Genomic DNA, 22,963 nt, shown 5'->3' with positions numbered 1-22,963 from the left:
GTTCACCGAATACCTTCTTCCTCCCCACGAATCACCATGGGACAATTGCGCCAATTGTTCAGCACTGATGGGATTCCAGAAGACAGCTGGCGGCGAGGGTTCTGCATGCCCACAGGACCAGGGAGACACTTATCCTCACTCGCTTCTCACGGGCGTGGCTTTGTTCATTAACTCACCCCCTTACCACCCATTCTCATCCTCACCCAATCTCTCCCTACTCATTTACCCCTCTGCCCTGCTGGTCACCCTGTCCCATGCTCTCCGGGTCTGTGTACCTTCATTCCAGGTGCTGACCCTGAGTTGGCACTATCAGTGGGTCATTATACAAAGCATGATGGGTGATGATAACTCACTGTGAAGTAAGCTCAGGTGCTCCTTGATCTGTGTCGTAGTCTGACTCCTGTCTTTGTGCTGCCAACCGGCCCTCACCCATAATTTTCCCATGGCATGTCACTGCAGTCAGAGAGCAGGGGCAACGGGTGGGAGGGGTGGGGGGGGGGGGGGGGGGGGGGGGGGGGTACATTCCAGCCAAAATGTAGAATCATGTGACAAAGGCTTCAGGTGAACAATTAAAACTATGACTATTGCCTGCTACCGATGGTGTCCCCCCCACCCTACCCCCCCCCCCCCCCCCCCCCCCCCCGTGCCCACTCAGTGATCCTTAACCTTCTTAGTCTTCCGTGCTCTGCCGTTAAGCCGAATTATTTCCCCAGGATGCACATTGGAGCTGGAGGCAGCCTACTGTTTCCCACACTCTGTGAGCTTTGACGCCCTTGGTGGACATCCTTTGGAGAGCCTAGAGCCGGAGAATCCCAGCCGAGTTACTGGTGTCACAGGCATCGCCTGTCACCCTGTTCTGCTGAAACCCTTGAGATGCCAGGTGTTAGGAGGAGACAAATCAGAAGAACTGGAGACCGCCATAATTTTGTTGGTGGCAGAACTCAGATTGGCCTCCAGCACTTCCTCCAACATTAGGGTGCCCGTAGGGCCCTGAGGGACTCCATGGCAGGGGGCAGCAGCTGGAGTAAGTTTCAGAGGCCTCTGAGTCATCTGGCTCTGTCAGTCCTGGAGGCTCCCCATTTTCTGCAGTATGGTGCTGACACCCTCAGCGATGGTCCTCAGTGACTGGGCCACGCTCTGGAGTGCCTCGACAATGTCTACCTGTGTCTGGGACATGCCCCTCATCGACTGGAATATGATGTTGAGGCCCTCAGCAATGGTTGTCATGGATTTAGCCATGGCTTGAACACCACCACCCAAGGTGCGGATGCTGTGCTCCAGGTTTTCCATTGAGTTCACCACACTAGCAGTGTTAGGCTGGGTGCCACGCATTGCCGGCACCATCCTCTGAGCCTGAAGACTCTGGGACTCCTCCAATCAGCCTTACAGTCACTGGAATATTGCTAATACCCCCTTCTCAATCTCACAACTCTGGCCTCTCATCTGTAGCAGCTCGGGAACTACCTGTCCAAAGGCAAAGCATCTGGTTGTGACCCAGCTGTATGCTGGGATTCCGCAGACCTCTGACAGTTGTCTCCCTTGGATGTTCCTTCCGCCACCTGATGTGCATCAGCAGCTGTGCGATACTTATCAGATTGTGTTCCCAAAGCCTATAAGCCCTCCAAGATGTGTGAATCTGCACTGCTGGAGGGTGCAGGTGATAGCTGTGACACATCACCGAGGTTCTTCTTGGAGCTCTCCTCTGCGGTGGTCTCTTGGGTCACAGCACATTGGAACGACTCCGGAAGGTCTAGCCTCATCAGATGGCAATCCTTCAACACAATGGACATGTGATCAGTGAAATGGAAGGATATTTGGTGGGACATCAACAACTCTCTTGAGACAGGTCATCTGGGTGAACGGGCAATGGATCCTCACCTCTCTGGTGCAGGCCAATCTTGCTCTTGGTCACTTCTCTCTCCTTGGACAGCACCGTGATCTCCAGGTCCCATTCCTCAAAGGATGTGAGGACTCAGATCTCTGGGACTCCACGCTCCCCGTCTTCACCCTTTCCCTCTTGTTATGGACTAGGTTCTCCTGCGGGTCCAAAGAGGGGACATTGTGAGCTGCACGTTTGATGGGTCAGGGATGTCTATAGCAGGTGGCATGTGTGGGTACTGCACCTGGACATGAAATGGCTGTGCTGGTGGGTACCAGAGGAATCTGAGAAACAAGCTTGAAGATCAGATTTTGGGGTTACGAGGTGTCAGCCTGTGGATTGGGGGGAGGGTTTGGGAAATTGAGGGGTACAGGTGGAACTGATGTCAGAAAGGAGGTGGTAACTTACCATTGCAGCTTGTTGGAGGTTAATTGTCTTCTTCCTACATTGGACGGCGGTCCCCCTGGTCACACTGCCCACACTCATTGCAGCTGCCACTGCCTCCCAGGAGGCATTGCTGACCCTGCGGCTGGTTTTACAGCCACGTCAGGGGAACAGGGTTCCCCATCTCTCATCGACGGCATCGAGAAGTCTGATCAGGTCAGCATCGCCAAAGAGAGAAACAGGTCTGCACGCTGTCATGTCTGTGTACAGACTGGGAGTGAGTGGGAGGGAGTGCTGATAAATAGCTCCCCTTTGTTTGCGACAAGCAGCTGAGATTCAAGTTGGACGAATCAGTCAGCGAGGGAGCCAGGAATGGCAAGATTCATTTTTTAATAAGGACATGGGCAGTCCACACCAAATTAAATAATGAAACATTGTTTTATTTACAAACAATATTTACACTGCCCGGTAGATCTCTCCCGGTTCCTGCTCTGGTCAGTGCCTTACTGGCCGACTATTTATACAGAGGTTAATAGAGATCCCCCACCCCTGGCTTGTACTCCGTAAGGACCACAGGACGATCATCATTCCCACCCCGTGTGATGTGTTTGGCAGGTTGGTTCGACGTTGACTGTAACTGGATGCAGGAAAGCTAGAAACAAACGTCTGACACCGGAGATGATCCAACACTGATTTAACTATGAACTGCTGTACATGTTCAGCTGTAGGTTGACGCTCTACTAATCCTACTGATGACCTCTTACTGGCTCGACCAAACTTATTCGCTACCACATGGCAATAATGTCCACTGACTTGTGCACTCTGACTGTCTCAGTATGTAGGTCCCGAAAAGAGCGGGAGTCTTAATGCCCTGTGAGCTTTATAGTGGTGGTGTCCTGTCTGGTGATTGGTTGTTCTGTTTTGTGTGTTCATTGGTCATCCTGTGTGTCTGCATCTCATTATATACATGTGTGGATATTATGACACCGTGTGGAATATTACACATGTCGGGGTGCATTTTTGGCACTAACTACTGGAGGGAGTTTACTCACCAGAAATGGTTCCGATTTCAATTCAGTGCGATCTAACCAATTTGGAATCCTGTGATGAGCACATTTTTCCCGGTATTTCCCGGTGCTCCTAGAGGCAAGCAACACTACGTTATCTATCGGGACTGTGTTGCAATTTGCAGCCTCAGCGGGGAACTCCCCTTCGAGGCTGCACTTATTCCTGTTTCCTGCACTCAGGAGTTCCACTCGCCAGAACTCCTCAATACAGGAAGAGATTGGGCTGCTATTTTTCGATGTCATCCCTAACACTCAACCCACAACCATCCAAAGACCCAATTCACCTATGAGGGGGTCTCAGGTTCCGCCCCAACCTCCATCCCACACACGCAAGGCACCGCCAGACCAAACTCCACCACAGGAAAAATGTCAGCAAGGCACCACCAGCCAGGCAGTGCCCCTGCCAATGCCACCTGGGCACCTTGGCTGTGCTTGGCTGGCACCAAGATGGCATTAGCAGGGTGCCAGGCTGGCAGTGCAAAGATGCCACAAAGGCATCTACATTTCCAAAATGTCACCCTGCCGAAGAGGTCAACCATCTGGGGGCCTCCGATTCCTTTGGAGTCCCACCAAGTGCCATTCCATCTGCTCTGCTTTTGTGGGGACCAGCACTGAACCGTGCTCGCCCGAGGTCTCCGAGGCAAAGGGGTTAGATTCCAGGCCCTCAGTGGATCTAGCAATTGAGTAATAGAGTGAGACTAGTTATCTCACTCTAATGTGCAGATTTGCCAGATAGTTATCCTGCCTGCAATGGGCGGGATTTAGATTGTGATGCTTCATAAGATCCTGTTATATCTCACGAGACGTGGCGAACTTGGTAGGTCACAGAAGAGGGATCTCCTGGCTTCTACCAGCCATGTCTTGTCATCTTGCAGACGCAACACGGCCAATAGATCAGGCCCCTCCTGTTATTATTTTTGTAGTAACCAAGATCTCTGTTTATTGAATCAATTATTATGTAATTCTACAGATGTTCCATGCAACAATTTGTATTTTTCTAGACAATCACGCCTGCTTTCTGCCACGTGTAGTGGGAAGATGTAGGGCAAGATTTATCCGTTTTTATTACAATAACGCCACAACGGCCTGTGAGGAATTTACGTACGGAGGCTGTGGGGGGAATACAAACAATTTTGTATCTATGTCGGAGTGCCAAAGGAATTGCCCAACTGTCGGTAAGTTTCTGACCCAACAGCTTTTTCAAAAGGGCATGTTCATTTGAGAAAAATAACTTGTGACAGGAACGGTAAGAGTTCCTGTTGAGAGTACAAAATATAAAATTGCATTTATTCTCCTGCTAAATGGATTTCTGTCAGTATGATCTTTCCAGCATTTAAAAAAAATCTTCAAAATATTTTGCCAGATCATTCTGTCAACAAGTTTATATCCAACGAGACTGCTTTAATATTTTGTAAAAGCTGACTTTACATTTTTATTTCTGAATTCACATACTGTTGCTCGTTGTGTTCTCTCTTTAATTGGCTCTGTTTAAGGCAGTTAATTTAGTCACCTTCCTTAATTCTAATCACATTTGCCCAAGAGTCACCAGGTATCTTTCGATACCGCCACAGGGTTCAAAACCAAATACTGAAGACTCGATACACCAGTTAGTAAGTTCAAAATCAATGCTCATTTATTTACACACACAGTTAATTATACGCATGCACAAACTCTACCAACTAAACAATCACTACTACTAAAGCTTATACTTAGCTTTGTTTGCCCACTCAGTCAGAGGAACAATGGCCGTTGTCCAGTTCTGAGGCTGCGGGGGTCGAGCTGGTACGGAATAGTAGCTAGGAGCATCTATCTCGTAGCATTGACTTTGGACTTACTTGTTCTGGTGCAGCTGCTAGGCAGCTCTCTCATCGCTGAGAGCCAAGGCCAAGAAGAACGATTCTCTCTTGGGGGCTTCTTCTTATACCCAAAGAGGCTTTGCGCGCTTTTGGGCGTTGCTTGAACTTGGTCCCAATTAATTGGACCGTATCCTGATCATTGGTATCGATTTCCTCCAATAAAGGGGTGTGTGCCCTGATTGCTGGGCAGGCCCTAGGTGGCCGTTGGCCTGCTTTGTTCTAGTCTCCTCTGGCACCGGGGTGTCTGCTTTAGTATCATTTACCTAAATGTTTCTCTTTTGTCCCCGGAGTTGGCTCATTAGTATGGTAATGGATTTGCAGTATCGGTCTTGTCTGGGAGCTACAACTCCAATCAACAGACAAACCTTGCACCTGCTTGTTTTCTCAGCATTGTCCATTTTTCCCTTCATACTTTGCAGTGTCCATTTTGTAATCGGCACATGGCCACCCCAGGTGGCTACAATACCCAAGAGATTTAAATTTGTCAAATTCCACCCTTTCATTGAGATTTATTCTAATTGGGAACCAGCTTCCAACTCCACCTGTATTGATGATGTCATATTTTAAAGAGAGAATATTACACTTGCACAATGAAATTAAATGAAATGAAAATCGCTTATTGTCACAAGTAGGCTTCATTGAAGTTACTGTGAAAAGCCACGAGTCGCCACATTCCACCGCCGCCTGTCCAGGGAGGCTGGTACGGGAATTGAACCGTGCTGTTGGCCTGCTCGGTCTGCTTTAAAAGCCAGCGATTTAGCCTAGTGAGCTAAACCCGCCTGTGACACTCTATTGCTGCCATACAATCAGGCCTGGCAACATTGAGACAGTCTCCAATGTCATCACACCCAACTCAAATATTACAAAAGAGGAGCTGGGCTAAAAGTAGCAGGTCTGTCTTTCAGAATAGGTCTATTATGTGTTGTGTTATTATAATGATATAATACTTTGGGCTTAATTACTGTACAAAACACAAGGCTCCAATCAATCATAAGGGATGTGGTAAACATGTTGTGGATTCATTTCTTGTGGCTCTGCAATCATGCAGCTATCTCTGAAAGGTACTTTACAACATTATAAAATAGTTGTGGCAATTCAATTGCCGATTCCCCGTGCTTTCTCGCTGTCTGTATGAGTTGTGGTCACACAGTCTTCACAAAGTACAAAGAGCAAAGAACAAAGAAAAATACAGCACAGGAATAGGCCCTTCGGCCCTCCAAGCCTGCGTCGATCTCCTGTCTGACCTAGACCAACCACCTGTATCCTTCTAAACCCCGTCTGTTCATGTTCCTATCCAGATAAGTCTTAAAGGTCGCTAACATATCTGCCTCAACCACTTGACATTGCATTCCAGGCCACCACCACCCTCCGTGTCAAAAACTTTCCCCACACATCTCCACTGAACCTGTCCCCCCTAACCTTGAACTTGTATCTCCTTGTAATTTAAATTCCGCCCTGGGAAAAAGCCTCCAAATGTTCATCCTATCTATACCCCTAATCATTTTATAAACTTCTATCAGGTCGCCCCTGCCTCCGTCTCTCTCGGGAGAACAATCCAGTTTATTCAATCTCTCCTCATAGCTAATACCCTCCATACCAGGCAACATCCTGGTAAACCTTTTCTGTACTCTCTCCAAAGCCTCCACGTCCTTCTGGCAGTGTGGTGACCAGAATTGGACACAGTATTCCAAATGTGGCCTAACCAACTTTCTATATAACTGCAACATAATTTTCAAGCTTTTATACTCGATCCCCGTCCCATGAGGTCAAGCATGCCAAATGCTTTCTTTACCACCATTTCCACCTTTGCTGCCACTTTTAAGGATCTGTTGACCTGCACGCCCAGATCTCTCTGAGTCTCTATGCTCCTGATGGTTCTGCCATTTATTTCCTAACTCCCACCTGAATTAGATCTACCAAATTGCATCACCTTGCATTTGTCCAGATTAAATTCCATCTGCCATTTCTCTGCCCAATTTTGCAGCCTATCTATATCCTTTCTCTTCTCTGACAATCTTCATCCCTATCCGCAACTCCTGCAATCTTAGTGTCATCCGCAAACTTGCTAATCAGATCCGTTACGTTTTCATCCAAGTCATTTATATATATTACAAAGAGCAGAGGTCCCAGTACTGAATCCTGCGGAACACCCACTAGTTACAGACCTCCATTCTGAAAAGGACCCTTCCACTGCTGTCCTCTGTCTTCTATGACCAAGCCAGTTCTGAATCCATGCAGCTAGTTCACCCCTGACCCCATGTGATGTAATCTTTTGCACCAGCCTTCCATGATGGACCTTCTCAAACGCTTTACTAAAGTCCATGTAGACAACATCCGCAGCTCTTCTCTCGTCAATCATTTTTGTCACCGCTGCAAAAAATTCAATTAAACTAGTGAGACATGACCTCCCTCATACAAAACCATGCTGTCTGTCGCAAATAAGACTATTCACTTCCAAATGTGTATAGATCCTGGGCTGGATTCTCCGGTCACTGACGCCGAAATCATGTTAGGCAATCGGCCAAAGAATCCAAGTTTCTAACCAAATCGGGGGCCGCGCCGCTTTCATGATGATCCATCCCCTCAAAAGTGGCGTACTCTAGGAGTACTTGGCGCAACGTATCAACTGACTCAGGACATTGCCTGAGGCCCGCTCCATGATGCTCCGCCCCCGACCAGCCGAGTTCCCGAGGCGTGGGTCACTCATGGTCTCACCAGTCAGGAACTTGGCATGGTGGCTGCGGACTCAGTCCAGCATCACCACAGTTGGGTGAGGGCCAATCCGCAGGCAGGGTGGGACTGTATTCGGGGCTGCGGGCACCATGTGAGGATGGTCCGGGGCGCTCGAGCCGGCCAAAGGTGGGGGACACTATTTCGCGGGCCAGGTCCACGAGCGGCCTCTGCATATAGCACGGTGCGGCCGCTGCAGGCCACTGCTGTGTGTATGTGCAACCACAGACCCGGCAATTCTCCGGTGTGTATCAGCATGAATGCCGGGTGCTGTATGCTGCGTCCTGCTAGCCCCGAGCAAAACGGGGAATCGGTGGCCGTTTTGCACCATTTTCTCACTGTTCCCACACCGGTGCGGGGACATAGCCCCGGAATCGGAAAGTCCAACCCCCCATCTCTGAGAATCTTTTCCAACAATATCACTGTCACTCACATCAAGCTAAATGGCCTATAATTAAGGTTATCCTTGCAATCCTTCTTAAATAACGGTACAACATTGGCTATCTTCCAATCCTCCGGGATCTCACCTGTCGCCAATGAGGACAAAACGATTTCTGTCAGAAACCTACCAATTTCATCTCTTGTCTCCCTCAGGAATCTAGGATAAATGCCATCTGGCCCTGGGGATTTGTCTACCTAAATGCTTTTTAACACACCAAACACTTCCTTTCTCGAATTAACAAACTATTCTAAAATAATTACACATCCCTCTGAGACACCACCAATCAACGTGTCCCTCTCCTTTGTGAATACCGATGCAAAATACTCATTAAGGATCCCACCTACTTCCTTTCGCCCTACCCATAATTTTGCTCCTGTATCCTTGAGCGGACCAACTCTTTCTCAAACTACCCTCTTGTTCCTAATAAACGTATAAAATTCCAACCTCAAGTGTGTAGTGCCAAAATTCCAACAGCACATCTCCTGTCCCACCAGGGGCGACAACACTCGTGACCACTGCTACTCCAAAATCAAGGGCGCCTACCATTCCATCCCCCGACCGCACTTTGGGAAATCAGACCACGAGACGGTTCTTCTTCTCCCGGCATACAAACAGAAACTCAAGTGGGATAATCCAGCTACGAAGGTCATGCAGTGCCCCTCCCAGTGCCATCTGCACCTTGACAGTGCTTGGTTGGCACCCTGGTGGCATTAGCAGAGTGCCAGGCTGGCAGTGCCAAGGTAGCACCTGCAGTCCCTGGATGCCAGCCTGCCAAAGAGGTTAACCATCTGGGAGCTTCTGTTCCTTTGGGAGACCCAAACAAGTGCCGTTCCATTTGCTCTGCATTTGTGAGAAACAGCACTGCACGGCACTCACCCGACGTCTCCGCGGCATAATAGAGTAAGACTAATGTGCAGATTTGCCAGATTGTGATCCTGCCCACAATGGGTGGGATTTTAGATCGGGATGTTTCACGCGAACCTGCAATATCTCACGAGACGCGGTGAGCTGGGTAGATCCCAGAAGTGGAATCTCCCGCCTTCTACCGGCCATTCCTTGCCACCTTGCAGGCACAACACGGCCTATAAATCATGACCCTCATGTTATTACTTTTGTAGTAACCAAGATCTTTGTTTATTAAATCAATTATTATGTAATTCTACAGATGTTACATGCAACAATTTGTATTTTTCTAGACGATCACATCTGCTCTATGCCACGTGAAGTGGGAAGTTGTAGGGCAAGCATTACCCGTTATTATTACAATAGCGCCCCAAATGCCTGTGAGCAATTTACATACGGAGGCTGTGGGGGGAATGCAAACAACTTTGAAACTATGTCGGAGTGCCAAACGAATTGCCCACCTGCAGGTACATTTCTGTTCCAACATTATTTCCTTTGCAATAATGTACAGCTTTTTCTAAAGTGCATGTTCATTTGAGAAAAAGAACTTGTGACAGGAAGGGTAAGAGTTCCTGCGAAGAGATCAAAATATAAAATTGCAATTATTCTGGTGCTAAATGGATTTCCATCAATATGATCTTTCCAGCTCTTAAAAAAATCATCAAAATATTTTGCCAGATCATTCTGTCGACAAGTTTATATCTAACAATACTGCTTTAATATTTTGTAAAAGCTAACTTTACATTTTTATTTCTGAATTCACAAATCCAAGAGATTTAAAATTTGTAAAATTCCATCCTTTCATTGGGATTTATTCTCAATGGGAACCTGCTTCCAACTACACCTGTATTGATGATGTCATATTTTAAAGAGAGAATATTACATTTGCACAATGGGTGAATTATGTTCTATTGCTGCCATACAATCAGGCCTGGCACCATTGAGACAGTCTCCAATGTCATCACATCCAACTCAAATATTACAAAAGATGAGTTGGGCTAAAAGTAGCAGGTCTGTCTGCCTTTCAGTATAGGCCTATTATGTGCTGTGTTGTTATAATGATATAATATCTTGGACTGAATTAGTGGACAAGACACAAGGCACCAATCGCTCATAAGGAATGTGGTAAAGATATTGTGGACTAATTTCTTGAGGCTCAGCAATCATGCAGCTATCTCTCAAAGGGACGTTATAACATTATGAAATATTTGTGTCGATTCAATCGCCAATTCCCCGTGATTTCTTGCTGCCTGTAAGATTTGTGGTCACAATGTCTTTGCAAAGAGCAAAGAACAATACAGCACAGGAACAGGCCCTTCGGCCCTCCAAGCCTGGACCGATTATGATCCTATCTAAACCTATCGCTTGTATCCTTCTATACTCCATCTGATCATGTGCCTATTCAGATAAGTCTTAAAGGTCGCTCGCGCATCTGCCTCAACCACCTAACTTGGCAGTGCATTGCTGCCACCACCACCCTCTGTGTAAAAAACGTTCCCTGCACATCTCCACTGAACCTGTCCCACCTCACCTTGAACTTGTATTCCCTTGTAATTTTAAATTCCGCCCTGGAGAAAAGCATCCAACTGTTCACCCTATCTATACCCCTAATAATTTTCTATACTTCTATCAGGTCGCCGTAAGCCTCCGTGACTCTAGGGAGAGCAATCCCAGTTTATTCAATGTGTCCTCAGAGCTAATACCAGGCAGCCTCCTGGTAAACTCTTTCTGTACTCTCTCCAAAAGCTCCACGTCCTTCTGGTAGTGTGGTGACCTGAATTAGACACAGTATTCTAAATGTGGCATTAACAACGTTCTGTATAACTGTAACATAAAATTTGAGCTTTTATACTCAATACCCCATCCTATGAATGCAAAAATGCCATATGCTTTCTGTCCACCATTTCCACCTGTGCTGCCACTTCAAAGGATCTGTGGACCTGCACACCCAGATCTCTTTGTGTCTCTAGGCTCCTGCTGATTCTGCCATATATTTACTCGCTCCTACCTGAATTGGATCGACCAAAATGCATCACCTCACATTTGTCCGGGGTAAATTCTATCTGCCATTTCTCTTCCCAATTTTGCAGCCTATCTATATCCTGTTGTATTCTCTGACAAACTTCATCACTATCCACAATTCCTGCAATCTTAGTATCATCCGTAAACTTGCTAACCAGGCCTGCTATGTTTTCTTCCAAGTCATTTATATACATTAAAATGGGCAGAGGTCCCAGTACTGATCCTTGAAGAACACCATGAGTTACAGACCTCCATTCAGAAAAACACCCTTCCACTGCTACCCTCTGTCTTCTATGGCCAAGCCAGTTCTGAATCCATCCAGCTAGTTCACCCCTTATAAAATGCTTTACTAAAGTCCATGGAGATAACATCCACAGCGCTTCCCTCGAAAATCATTTTTGTCTTCTCAAAAAACTCAATTAAATTAGTGAGACATGGCCTCCCTCATACAAAACCATTCTGCTTGTCATTAATAAGACCATTCACTTCCAAACTTACATAGATCCCGGGCTGGATTCTCGGATCTGGAGACTATGTCTCCACACCGACGTGGGATCGGTGGCGTTTTGGAAAATTGGCGCACAATTGTTTTGCTGGGGGCTAGCAGGATGTCAGTGCAGAGCACCTGGCTCTAGCTGCTGATTCAGGCTGGAGAATTGCCAGGTCTGTGGCCACGCATGCACACGGCGGCGGCCTGTAGTGGCCGTGCCGTGCTTTATGGCGGATGCCGCTCGTGGACCCAACCCTCAAAATAGTCCCCACTATCGGCGACAACCGCGCCCCAGATTTCCCCACTACTGTGCTCCCAGTCCCGAATAATGGGCCCCCTCTCCACGGATCGGCCCTCCCCCGACTATGGTGGCGCTGAACTGAGTCCGCAGCTGCCCCGCTGAGTTCCCAACGGGTGAGGCCATGAGAGACCCACGCCTTTGGGGATTCGGCCGGTCGGGGGTGGAGTATCGAGGTACAGGACTCAGGCAATAGCCTGAAGCCATGGATACGTGGCGTGGCATACTCAGCTTTGAAGGGGGCGGAACATTACGAAAGCGGCATCGCCCCCGATTCTGCAGGGAATTTGGATTTTCCGGGGGGTCGCCGAAGGCAATTTCAGTGTCTGCAACCGGAAAGTCCAGCCCCCTATTTTTGAGAATCTTTTCCAACAATTTCATTATCACTGACGTCAAGCTCACTGGCCTATAATTACCAGGGTTATCCTTGCAACCCTTCTTAAACAACAGTAAAACATTGGCTATCCTCTAATTCTCTGGGATCTCTCCTGTGGCCAATGAGGACAAATAGATTTCTGTTGTGGACCACCGATTTCATCTCTTGTCTCCCTCACAAATCTAGGATAGATGCCATCTGACCCTGGGGATTTGTCTACCTTCATGCTTTTTAACACACCTAACACTTCAGCCCTTGTAATAACGACCTGTTTATACATCTCTCTGAGACACCACCAATCAACATGTCCTTCTTCTTTGTGAATGTCAATGCAAAATACTCATTAAGTATCTTAAATACTTCCTTCGACACACAATTTCCCTCCTTTGTCCTTGAGTGGACCAACTCTTTCTCTAGCTACCCTCTTATTCCTAATATACGTACAAAATGCCTTAGGATTCTCCTTATTCCTGTCTGCCAAGGACATTTCGTGACCCCTTTTTGCCCTCCTAACTCCCTGCTTGAGCTCTTTTCTACTTTCTTTGTATTCCTCAAATGCTTTATTTGTTTTTAGTTGCCTGTACCTCACATATGCATCTTTTTACTTTTTCACAAGATTCGCACTTTCCCTGGTCATCCCTGGTTTCTGCATCCTGCCTTTCCTGTCCTTCCTTTTTACTGGCACATGCCTGTCCTGCACTCCCATCAACTGCTCCTTAAAAGACTCCCTCATGCCAAATGTGGATTTACTCTCCAACAGTCTCTCCCAAACAACAGCCTCCAAATCCTGCCGAATCTGGTTGTAGTTAGCCATCCCCCAATTTAGCACCTTAACCCTAGGACAACACTCATCCTTTTCCATAGGTATCCAAAAGCTTACGGAATTGTGGTCAGTGTTCGCCACATGTTCTCCCACTGCAACTTTTGATCTGGCTGGGCTCGTTCCCTAGTCCTAGGTCCAATATCGTCCCCTCTCTAGCCAGACTATCCACCTATTGTTCCAAAAAACATTCTTGGACACACTTAACAAATTCCTCACCATCCAGATCCCGAGCCTAACTGATTTCGAATCAATTTGAGGAAAATTATAGTCTCCCACGACAACAACCCAATAATTTCTACATCTATCCAGAATCTGCTTACATATCTGTTCTTCAACGTCCCGTGGGCTTATGGGCGGCCTGTAGTACACCTTCACTGTAGTGACTGCCCCCTTCCTATTTCTGAGTTTGGCCCACAGTGCCTCGTTACTTGATTCTTCCATGGTGTCCTCCTTCTGTACAGCTGTAATATGTTCTCTAACCAGTATTGCAACTCTTTTACCTCCTTCCCTGCCTCACCTAAAACACCGATATCCTGCAATATTTAGCTGCCAGTCCTGTCCCATTTTTACCCATGTCTCCGTTACAGCAACCACATCCAAGTTCCATGCACAAATCAAGGCATTAAGTTGATCTGCCTGACTTTTTATACTCTGTGCATTCAGTAAAAAGTCTTACAACACAAGGTTAAAGTCCAACATGTTTGTTTCAAACACTAGCTTTCGGAGCACTGCTCCTTCCTCCCCTGAGGAAGGAGCAGTGCTCTGAAAGCTAGTGTTTGAAACAAACCTGTTGGACTTTAACCTGGTGTTGTAAGTCTTCTTACTGTGCTCACCCCAGTCCAACGCAGGCATCTCCACATCTGTGCATTCAAGCAGATACACTCAAGACCTCCAGGACCACTGAGATCGACCCCCCACCAGCCTGTCCTTCCTCTTAGCCAGGCTGGCCCTGGTACCATGCTCATCCTCAAGCTCTACACTAGCTGTCTTATTGTTCTGATTTCAATGCCCCTGCCAAATTGGTTTAAACCCACGCGAACCATGCTAGCAAATTCCCAGCATGGATATTGGTGCCCCTCCAGTTCAGGTATAACCTATCCTCTTGTACAGGCCCCACCTTCCCTGGAAGACATCCCAGTGATCCAAAACTCTGAAGCCCTCCCTCCTGCACCAGTTCTTTGGCCACGTGTTCAACTGCACTATATCCCTGTTGCTATCCTCACTAGCACGTGGCACAGGGAGTAATCCTGAGATTACGACCCTCGAGGTCCTGCTTTTTAATCTTCTACCTAACTCCCTAAATTGCCATTGCAGAAACTCCCTACTCTTATTCTATGTCATTCCTGCCGATTTCCCTCCCGTTTTAGGATGTTTTGCACCCGCTCAGAGACATCAGGACCCTGGTACCAGGGAACAAACTACCATCCTGGAATTCTTTTAGCGACTACAGAAGCACCTATCTGTGGCCCTGACTATTGAATCCCCTACCACTATCACTTTCTTATGCTTTGTACCCCCCTCTGTCTGTGCAGCAGGGCTAGTCATTGTGCTGCCTCTCTGGCCACTGCTGCTGCTGTCCTCTGATGGACCTTCCCCTCATCAGTACCCAAAACAGCATACTTCTTAGATAGGGGGACAGCAAAAGTGGACCCTGGCACTCTGCCCACCCGTCTTTCGGTCGCCCATCTATCTTCCTGTACCTTGGGTGTGACCACCTCTTTGAAGCTATTCTCTCGAACAATTTCAGCTCATTTTGTCTCCTCAGTGCTTCCAGCTGCTGCTCTAACTGATCCATGCGTTCGGGGAGCTTTTGCAACTAAATGCACATTCCACACATGTAGTCCTCAGGGGCACTTGAAGTGTCCATGATGCCCCACATTGTGTAGGAGTAGGGAAATACCCCACCAATGGACATCTCTCACCCTCTTTTGATTGGTAAATTAAAAGCTAAATACTAAGTACAGGCAGGAGACGATCCCGATAGAATCATTGAAGGAGCACAATGATGGTTTAAGTGACAGTATCTGAGCAGCACAATGAGGGGTTGGAGGCTGCAGCTGAGACTGCATGAGGAATGAAGAAATTGTTTCCTCAGCACTGAGCAAATCTCTGACATTGAGCCACTGAAGGGTTCAGCTGAAGGGAGGCATTTGGAAGTGAGGCTTCACACAAGGAGGTTCCAGCACAGGGACGGCTGAAACAAAAAGTGGTACAGAGACTGTGGGAATAGTGCACTCTGGAGGAGGTTCCTCAAGTGAGGGTGAGGGAAGGAGAATGAGGGAGTGGAGAACAGCTGATCAGAGGTCGCAGCAACCAGCTTGCCAACTGCATACACAGCCGGCGATGCTGAAGGACCAGGAGGCCGCAGAGAGGAGTGTAAGCAGAGCTGCCCAGGGGGACAATGTTACCCTGAAGGAAGGTTGTACAAGCCGAGCTCAAATTACCTTCAAATGGCAGAGAGCCAGCGTTGTAGCCTGTGGCACTGAACATCATGGTATTCTTATACTTCTATCTCTTAGGGTCCTTCGAAGGATCAGCAGGAAATTTGTGTAGCATATCATGATTATCAGCACAATATGGCATGGAATGCCAAGCCAAAACACCTGAGTTTTAACTCGATATATGTGGCAGGGTGGCCTGGGATTTGTTCGCCCTGCCATTATTTTAGCTGGCTGAGATTCTGGGAGCCATATTTAATGACACCCACATAAACATTCACCCACTGCAGATCTCACATTTTACCACTAGAAAGGGCATCAGCATTGATTCTCTCATCACACTTTAACACATTCATCTCTGGTGATATCCCGCAAAAGTCACATTGTCAGCTCTTACATAGATCTGCTCAACACTCACAGTAGACATCATGCTGAAAATCTGATTTGGCGGATGACCTGCTGACAGTCTATTCAATTTTCGTTATGCAAGACAGGATTGTCCACAACAAGTGACAGCTCAGGCCAAAGGTGGGGGTGGGGGGAGGAAATGCTGGTGTTCAGACCACTCACCCACTGTGAAGACCAGGCGGTTGCGCAGGCCGGCGAGGACAGGGATGACTTCTGTGCCTAAGGCTCACAACAAGCCACTGAGTCATGTCCCACCCCCCAACACTGTGAGAGCTCTTTAATATTGGTTCTTCTCCAGCCAGTCTCTAAGTATCTCATCCCTACATTACAGCCACTAGCAAGGAAAGGCCATGAGGCCCAGCCTTTGGTGCATCTTGGATGATGTGGCCGAGGATGCACATGAAGAAGACCCATCACTGCGTCCGTCTGCACACTCCCCCAACACAGTGACACACACCTCAGCAGGACCTAGTTTTAGAACCTGCTCGGGGGTTACCATCTGGTGAACACAGCACAGAGATGGGTCTACAGCAGGTGGAGGAAGTGACAGTCATGGTCTCTGACAGTCTGAGGACTGCTGGAGGCCAGGCTGCTGCTCAGTGCAAGTCCGATGTGGAGACCTTGAAAATGGCCCTCAGAGATGTTGGCACACCAAAGGCAGTGAGGGGTGTAGCAGGCAGGGTTATCAAAGGCCATCAGCAGATTAGAACAGAGGATGGAGGAGTCCGTACACAATCCGTCTGATGTCATCACTCTAGTATGCAAACCCATTGCGTGACCATTGAAAGGGAGGCATCAGCTGTGGAGACTTTTATCCAGTGGTTGTGCCAGATGTGCTCTCAGGCCTGTACAATATTGCCCAATCCATGAGTGAGATTCATCACTGGCTAAGCAGTAGTGGGGTGGGGCAACTCAACCTCTCTCCAGGAGCCTTTCTCCTGTTGGAATCACGGAGGGTCCCTCAGGCGCCCACAGGGAGAAGGGGCCTCAGCTGAAAATACTGGGCTAATTCCAGACAGGACTCTCCAACTGCTCCGCCCCCTCTGCCCGGGACCACAGCAACTCCAGCTGCTCCGGCGAAGGTGGGTGCACTTTCCCAACAGCAGGAGACTCAACCGGCCAGGGATTTCTCACCTTGAGCCTCCAGACGGTGCCCTCCAAAGGAACCTCAGGCAACAGGGCATAGCAGTCAACTGGCTGCATCCACCTCAGTTCCGGATATTGGGAATGCACCTCGACGTTCCAGTAGGGTTAGAAATATTAAGAAATGTAGAGAGCACATTGGTGACTTGGACGTCAGTCACTGTAAATAACTGGCTGATTCAATTGTAATGTAAAGGAGTTTGCAAAACAATGTTTCATGTGGGACAGCAGAATAACACTGGCAACTACATGATATACAGAGCCACATGGTAAGCGATGATAAGGGAACAGGTAGAGGTGAGTAACTATCTAATACGCATAACAGGAGCAACAGGATTCCCTCTTCCCGCCGCTTGTCAATGGGATTTCCCATTGAAACTCCCACACACATAACTAGGAAACTCGTGTACTGGATGCACTGACAACTCCCTGCAGACAATGGACTTTGGAATTCAACCAGGAATGTTGGCCTTCATCCTAGTCATCGTAGCCATTGGGCATGCACTGAGGATGTAGAGCCGGCCACCCAACAGGCTGAGGATGAGGTTCAAAGGAATCGCCACATGAGGCCGCATGTGTACTGGCAGCATCTGTCATTCGATGACGTGTTGGACCGGAAATGCCGACGACGACTCTGACTGAGCAGGGGGACAGTGCGACATATCTTCCAGATCATGGTCACCTGGCACCACAGGTGTATGGGGAGGACACCCGCTGCAGCTGACCAGCAAGATGACAGTCGCCCTGAATTTTTACATCACAGGGCCCTTCCACACGCCGAGCGGGGACATGTCTGGAACATCACAGAGCTCGGTGCACAGGTACATCCTTGCCATCACGGACGCCCTGTACACCCAGTCACCACACTATATCAAATTTAATGTGGATAATATAGCCCACAAGGATGCCCAGGCAGCGGGATTCGCCGTCATCACCGTGAAGCCCCGGGCCTGGGGGATGATCGACAGGATGCAGGGCACTTGACAAGCACCATCCCATGACAGGCTGTTCTTCACAAACCACAAGGAATTCCGCTCGATGAAGGTGCAGCTGGTGTGTGACCATGAGCTGGGCATCATGCACCAGTTCAGCCAGAGCTCACCACCCCGGTGCCGCACCCCCATCCCTCTCCACCCCATGCCCCTCTGCCTCCCCACCCACTCCCCCCACCATCCCCACCTCCACTACCCCAATAGTTCAGTGGGACCGTGTCATGGAATGGCCAGCTCACATGCAGGGGTCACCCAGGTGGACGGTGGAAGGTGCTACGGGGAGGTGTCAGACGCTGTCATACGATGCAGAGCACCAGAGCTCATCACGTAGCGGGTTGTCAGCAGCTTCCACACCATGGATCAGACCCGCTGTTGCTGCTAACCTAGGCCCACACCCCTTGTGTGGCAGGTATGTATATCGGAGGGGATTGCAAGGGAGGGGGAGGCAGCACAGGCAAGGTGTTCATGGGAGGGGGTTGTCAGCCCGAGGGGGTGTCGGGGTGGGATGGGGTGCCTCTGACCAGGCCTACTAATTGGTGAAAATGGAGGCAATTAGAACGTCCCGTGAGCTTTTATAATAATCTTTATTGTCACAAATATGCTTACATTAACACTGCACTGAGGTTACCGTGAAAAGCCACTAGTCGTCACATTCTGCCGTCTGTTCGGGTACATCAGAGGGAGAATTCAGAATGTCCAAATGACCTAACAGCACGTCTTTCTGGACTTCTGGGAGGGAACTGGAGCACCCGGAGGAAACCCACGCAGACATGGGGAGAACGTGCAGACTCCGCACAGGCAGTGGCCCAAGCTGGGAATCGAACCTGGAAGCTTGGCGCAGTGAAGCAACAGTGTTAACCACTGTGTTATTGTGCCACGTGCTTTGGCCCAGGGGCACGCATTGTGTGGCCTCCGGTACCTGCCTGGGCCCCATTTCCTGGCATCCTCCCCTCCCACCGGATCCTTTTCGTTTCAAGAGGCCTGAAGTTCATCCTCCTCCAGTGTCGCCCCTCTGCTGCACGATGTTGTAGAGGACACAGCAGGCCACCACGATGTGGGAGACTCTGAGCGCTATACTGAGCCGTAACTTCAGGATGCCGAAGAACTGCTCGATCTCATCTTTCCTCACAGCATGGTTGCAATGATGTACCCATCGTTGCAGCATCGGTATGTGGCCTCCGGATAGGTGTTATCAGACACAACCGCAGCAGATAATTCCTGTCGCCCAAGACCCAACCCCTCAGCTGGGGGTGCACCTCGAATTGCCAGGAACCATCGACTGTGCCAGGATAAAGGTTTTGTGCACACTGCCCAGGTATTGGATGCAGACATGCATCATGTACATCTAATGGTCACACACCAGCTGCACGTTCATTGACTGGAACCCATTTCAGCCTGGAGCCCTCTTGTCAGGTTTCCTGTGGGTTTGCCCCTGAGTGGGCAGCGTGCTGGCCTGCTGGTGGGTAGCAACCAGTTTTGGCGGGGGGGGGGGGTGGTTGGTAGGTTACGGGGTGGGGCTGGTGTGGTGGGGGAACCCAAATGGCCGGTGTCGCTCTGCGCAACCATGGGCCTCAGAGGGCGTGTCAGTGGGGTGTGCTGCAAGATGGCAATGGCAGTCCATGCTGGACTCACTGACCCGGGTGTGTCACCCCGACTGCACGGCTCATCCCCTGGACACCCGCCCATTCTCTTGCTGTTCCCCGGGCTGGGCAGATGCCCCACTCACCCCCCACTGCCCCCCCCCCCCCCCCCCCACTGCCCCCCTCGCAGACAGCAGCAGGACCGGCAGCCCATGGTCACGGCTCTGCATGTCTTACCTCCTCTCTCTTCTTCATCAGCCATTGTGCCTGATTCCCGATTTTTAAAACCACAAGTGAGACTCGCCATCGGTGATTTATCCTGGCAGAGACGGAGCATCACAGAGGCTGCGGAGAATACCATTAGGCCCACTAATGACATGCAACCGGTGTTTACTGTATGTGTGGAGGAGAATACATTAATGCCGCTGTTGAGGAACCTGAGCATGATATTCTGTAGGACACCTGGCATCTGCCACAACGTTCCCATTATGCGCGGTTCTCCGGCCAATCGCGTTTCTGGATTCTGCATCAGCCAACGGAGAATCCCATGTTTCACAAGTGTTTGTGAGATTACGTTGCATCTTCCTGTGTGGCTGGCTACAAGGAAACCCCCCAGAAGAGCTGTCAGCCTATCTTGCAGAGTAGTAGGAGCTCAGTGAGGAGCATGGTATCCTCCTGTGGGGAGGTCACGTGGTCATCTCACGGCCAATTTGCATAGTGGACACCTGGGTGTTTCTAAAATGAAAATTCTCACGAAGAGCTACGTGTGGTGGCCAGGACACGACAGCGACATCGAGCGAATGGTGCAACAATGTGTGGATTACCAGGAACACCAGAGGCTCCCTCATCAGCCTCTCCCCACCCTTGGGAATGGCGAGGACACCCTTGAGTGCGCTTGCATTCCAAATCTGCGGGGCCCTTTAAGCAGTGTTTCTGCTCCTTATAGGTGCCCACTCAAAATGGATGGTCGTTCACCCAATATCTTCTACCACTTCGCAAATCACCGTTGTACAATTGTGGCAATTGTTCAGCACTGATGGGATTCCAGAGGACAGCTGGCGGTGAGGGTTCTGCATGCCCACAGGACCAGGGAGATACTTATCCTCACCCGCGTCTCTGAGGATGCGGCTTTGACCATCATCTCACCCCCTTCCCACCCATTCTCACCCTCACTCATTCTCTCCCCACACATTTACTGCTGTCCCACACCGGTTACCCTGTCCCATGCTCTCAGGCTCTGTGTACCTTAATTCCAAGGTGCTGGCCCTGAGTTGGCACTGTCAGTGGGTCATTATACAAAGTAGGAGGGTGATGATAACTCACTGTGAAGTAAGTTCTGGTGCTCCTCGATCTGTCTTTTTGCCGACAACTGGCTCTCATCCATAACTTTCACATGGTTTATCACAGTAGTTGGCGAGCAGGGGCTGGGGAAGAGCAGTAGGGAAACATGGGGCAGAGGTGCAGGCCAGCCCAAAATGCAGATTCACATTACAGAGGCTTCACATTTCTCAGGTGTAACATGTTTAATAGTGAACACTTGAAACCCAAACTCTTGCTAGCTACTGATGGTGCCCCCCCCCCCAACCCCCCCCCCCCCCCTCCCCGCAATGGGGGGGAAAAGCATGGGGCAACATGGGGTAGGAGTGCAGTCCAGCCAAAATGTAGAATCATGTGACAAAGGCTTCATATTTCTCAGGTGAACAATTGAAACTATAACAGCCGCTAGCTGCCGATGTTGTCCCCCACCCTGCCCCAGTGCCCACTCAGTGATCGTTAATCTTCTTAGTCCTCCGTGCTCTACCTCAAAATCTAAGTGTTTCCTCAGGATGCACATCGGAGGTGGAGGCTGACTACTGTTTGCCGCACTCTGTGGCCTTTGATGTCCTTGATGGACATCCTTTGGAGAGCCTGGAGCCGGAGGGCCCCACCCGAGTTACTGGTGTCACAGGCATCGCCTGTCACCCTGTTCTGCTGAAACCCTTGAGAAGCACCGGTGTTAGGAGGCAGGAAATCAGATGAACTGGAGACTGTCATAGGTTCCTTGGTGGCAGGCCTTGGGTTAGTCTCCAGCACTTCCTCCTTCATGAAGGTCCCGTAGTGCCCTGAGGGACACAATAGGAGGGAGCAGAAGCTGGAGCGAGCTTCAGAAGCCTCTGAGTCATCTGGCTCTGTCAGTCCTGGAGGCTCCCCATTGTCTGCAGTATGGTGCTGACACCCTCAGCGATGGTCCTCAGTGACTGGGCCATGCTCTGGAGTGCCTCGACAATGTCTACCTGTGTCTGGGGCATGCCCCCCATCGACTGGAATAAGATGTTGAGGCCCTCAGCAATGGTTGTCGAGGACTGAGTCATGACCTGGACACCACCACTCAAGACATGGATGCCGTGCTCCAGGTTTTCCATTGTGATGGCCACCCGAGCAGTGTTAGCCTGGGTGCCACGCATTGCTAGCACCATCCCCTGTGCCTAAAGACTTTTGGACTCCTCTAATAGGTCTTACAAATACAGGAATTTCGCTGACACCCCCTTCTCAATCTCACAGCTCTGGGGTATTATCTGTATCAGCTGGGGAAGTACCTTGTCCAAAGGCTGGGCATTTGGTTGTGACCCAGCTGTATGCTGGGATTCCGCAGACCTCCGACAGCTTTCTCCATTGGATGTTTCTTCCTCCACCTGATGTGCATCAGCAGCTGTGTGATGCTCACCAGATTGTGCCCCTGAAGTCTATAAGCCCACCAAGATGTGTGAATCTGCACTTTGGAGGGTGCAGGTGATAGATGTGACACATCGCTGATTATCTTCTAGGAGCTCTCCTCCGTGGTAGTCTCTTGGGTGGCAGCGAGGTGGAACGACTCTGGAAACCTGGCCTCATCAGATGGTGATCCTGCAAAACAATGGACATGTGCTCAGTGAAATGGAAGGTTAGTTTGGTGGGACATCAACAGCTCACTTGAGACAGGTTATCTGGGTGAAGGTGTAGTGGATTCTCACCTCTCTGGCGCAGACCAATCGTGCTGTTGGTCACTGCTCTCTCCTTGGACAGCCCCGTGCTCTCCAGGACCCATTCCTCATAGGAGGTGAGGGCTCAGATCTCTGGGACTCCACGAACCCTGTCTTCGGCCTTTCCCTCATA

General features: G+C 49.4%; 1 protein-coding gene and 1 long non-coding RNA gene across 2 annotated transcripts in view; one reads left to right on the top strand and one right to left on the bottom strand.

Moving 5' to 3' along the window:
* LOC119965678 (carboxypeptidase inhibitor SmCI-like) overlaps nt 1-9,765 on the top strand; it is a 43,594-nt gene extending 33,829 nt beyond the window's left edge. The window contains exons 4-5 of the mRNA XM_038796442.1: nt 9,555-9,696; nt 9,729-9,765. Coding sequence (XP_038652370.1) covers nt 9,555-9,696; nt 9,729-9,765 — 179 coding nt within the window. The remainder of the gene's footprint in view (nt 1-9,554; nt 9,697-9,728) is intronic.
* A 6-nt stretch (nt 9,766-9,771) lies between these two features.
* On the bottom strand, nt 9,772-22,963 carry LOC119966228. Its single transcript, XR_005460704.1, has 3 exons — nt 22,822-22,963; nt 22,408-22,714; nt 9,772-9,833 (listed from the first exon to the last, which is right to left on the bottom strand). It is a non-coding gene; the product is annotated as an uncharacterized LOC119966228 (long non-coding RNA).

This window comes from Scyliorhinus canicula, chromosome 5 (genome assembly GCF_902713615.1).
Source record: "Scyliorhinus canicula chromosome 5, sScyCan1.1, whole genome shotgun sequence".
NCBI classification, from domain to species: Eukaryota; Metazoa; Chordata; class Chondrichthyes; order Carcharhiniformes; family Scyliorhinidae; genus Scyliorhinus; species Scyliorhinus canicula.
Note: the sequence above shows the minus strand (reverse complement) of the source record. Positions and strands in the feature narration are given on the sequence as shown.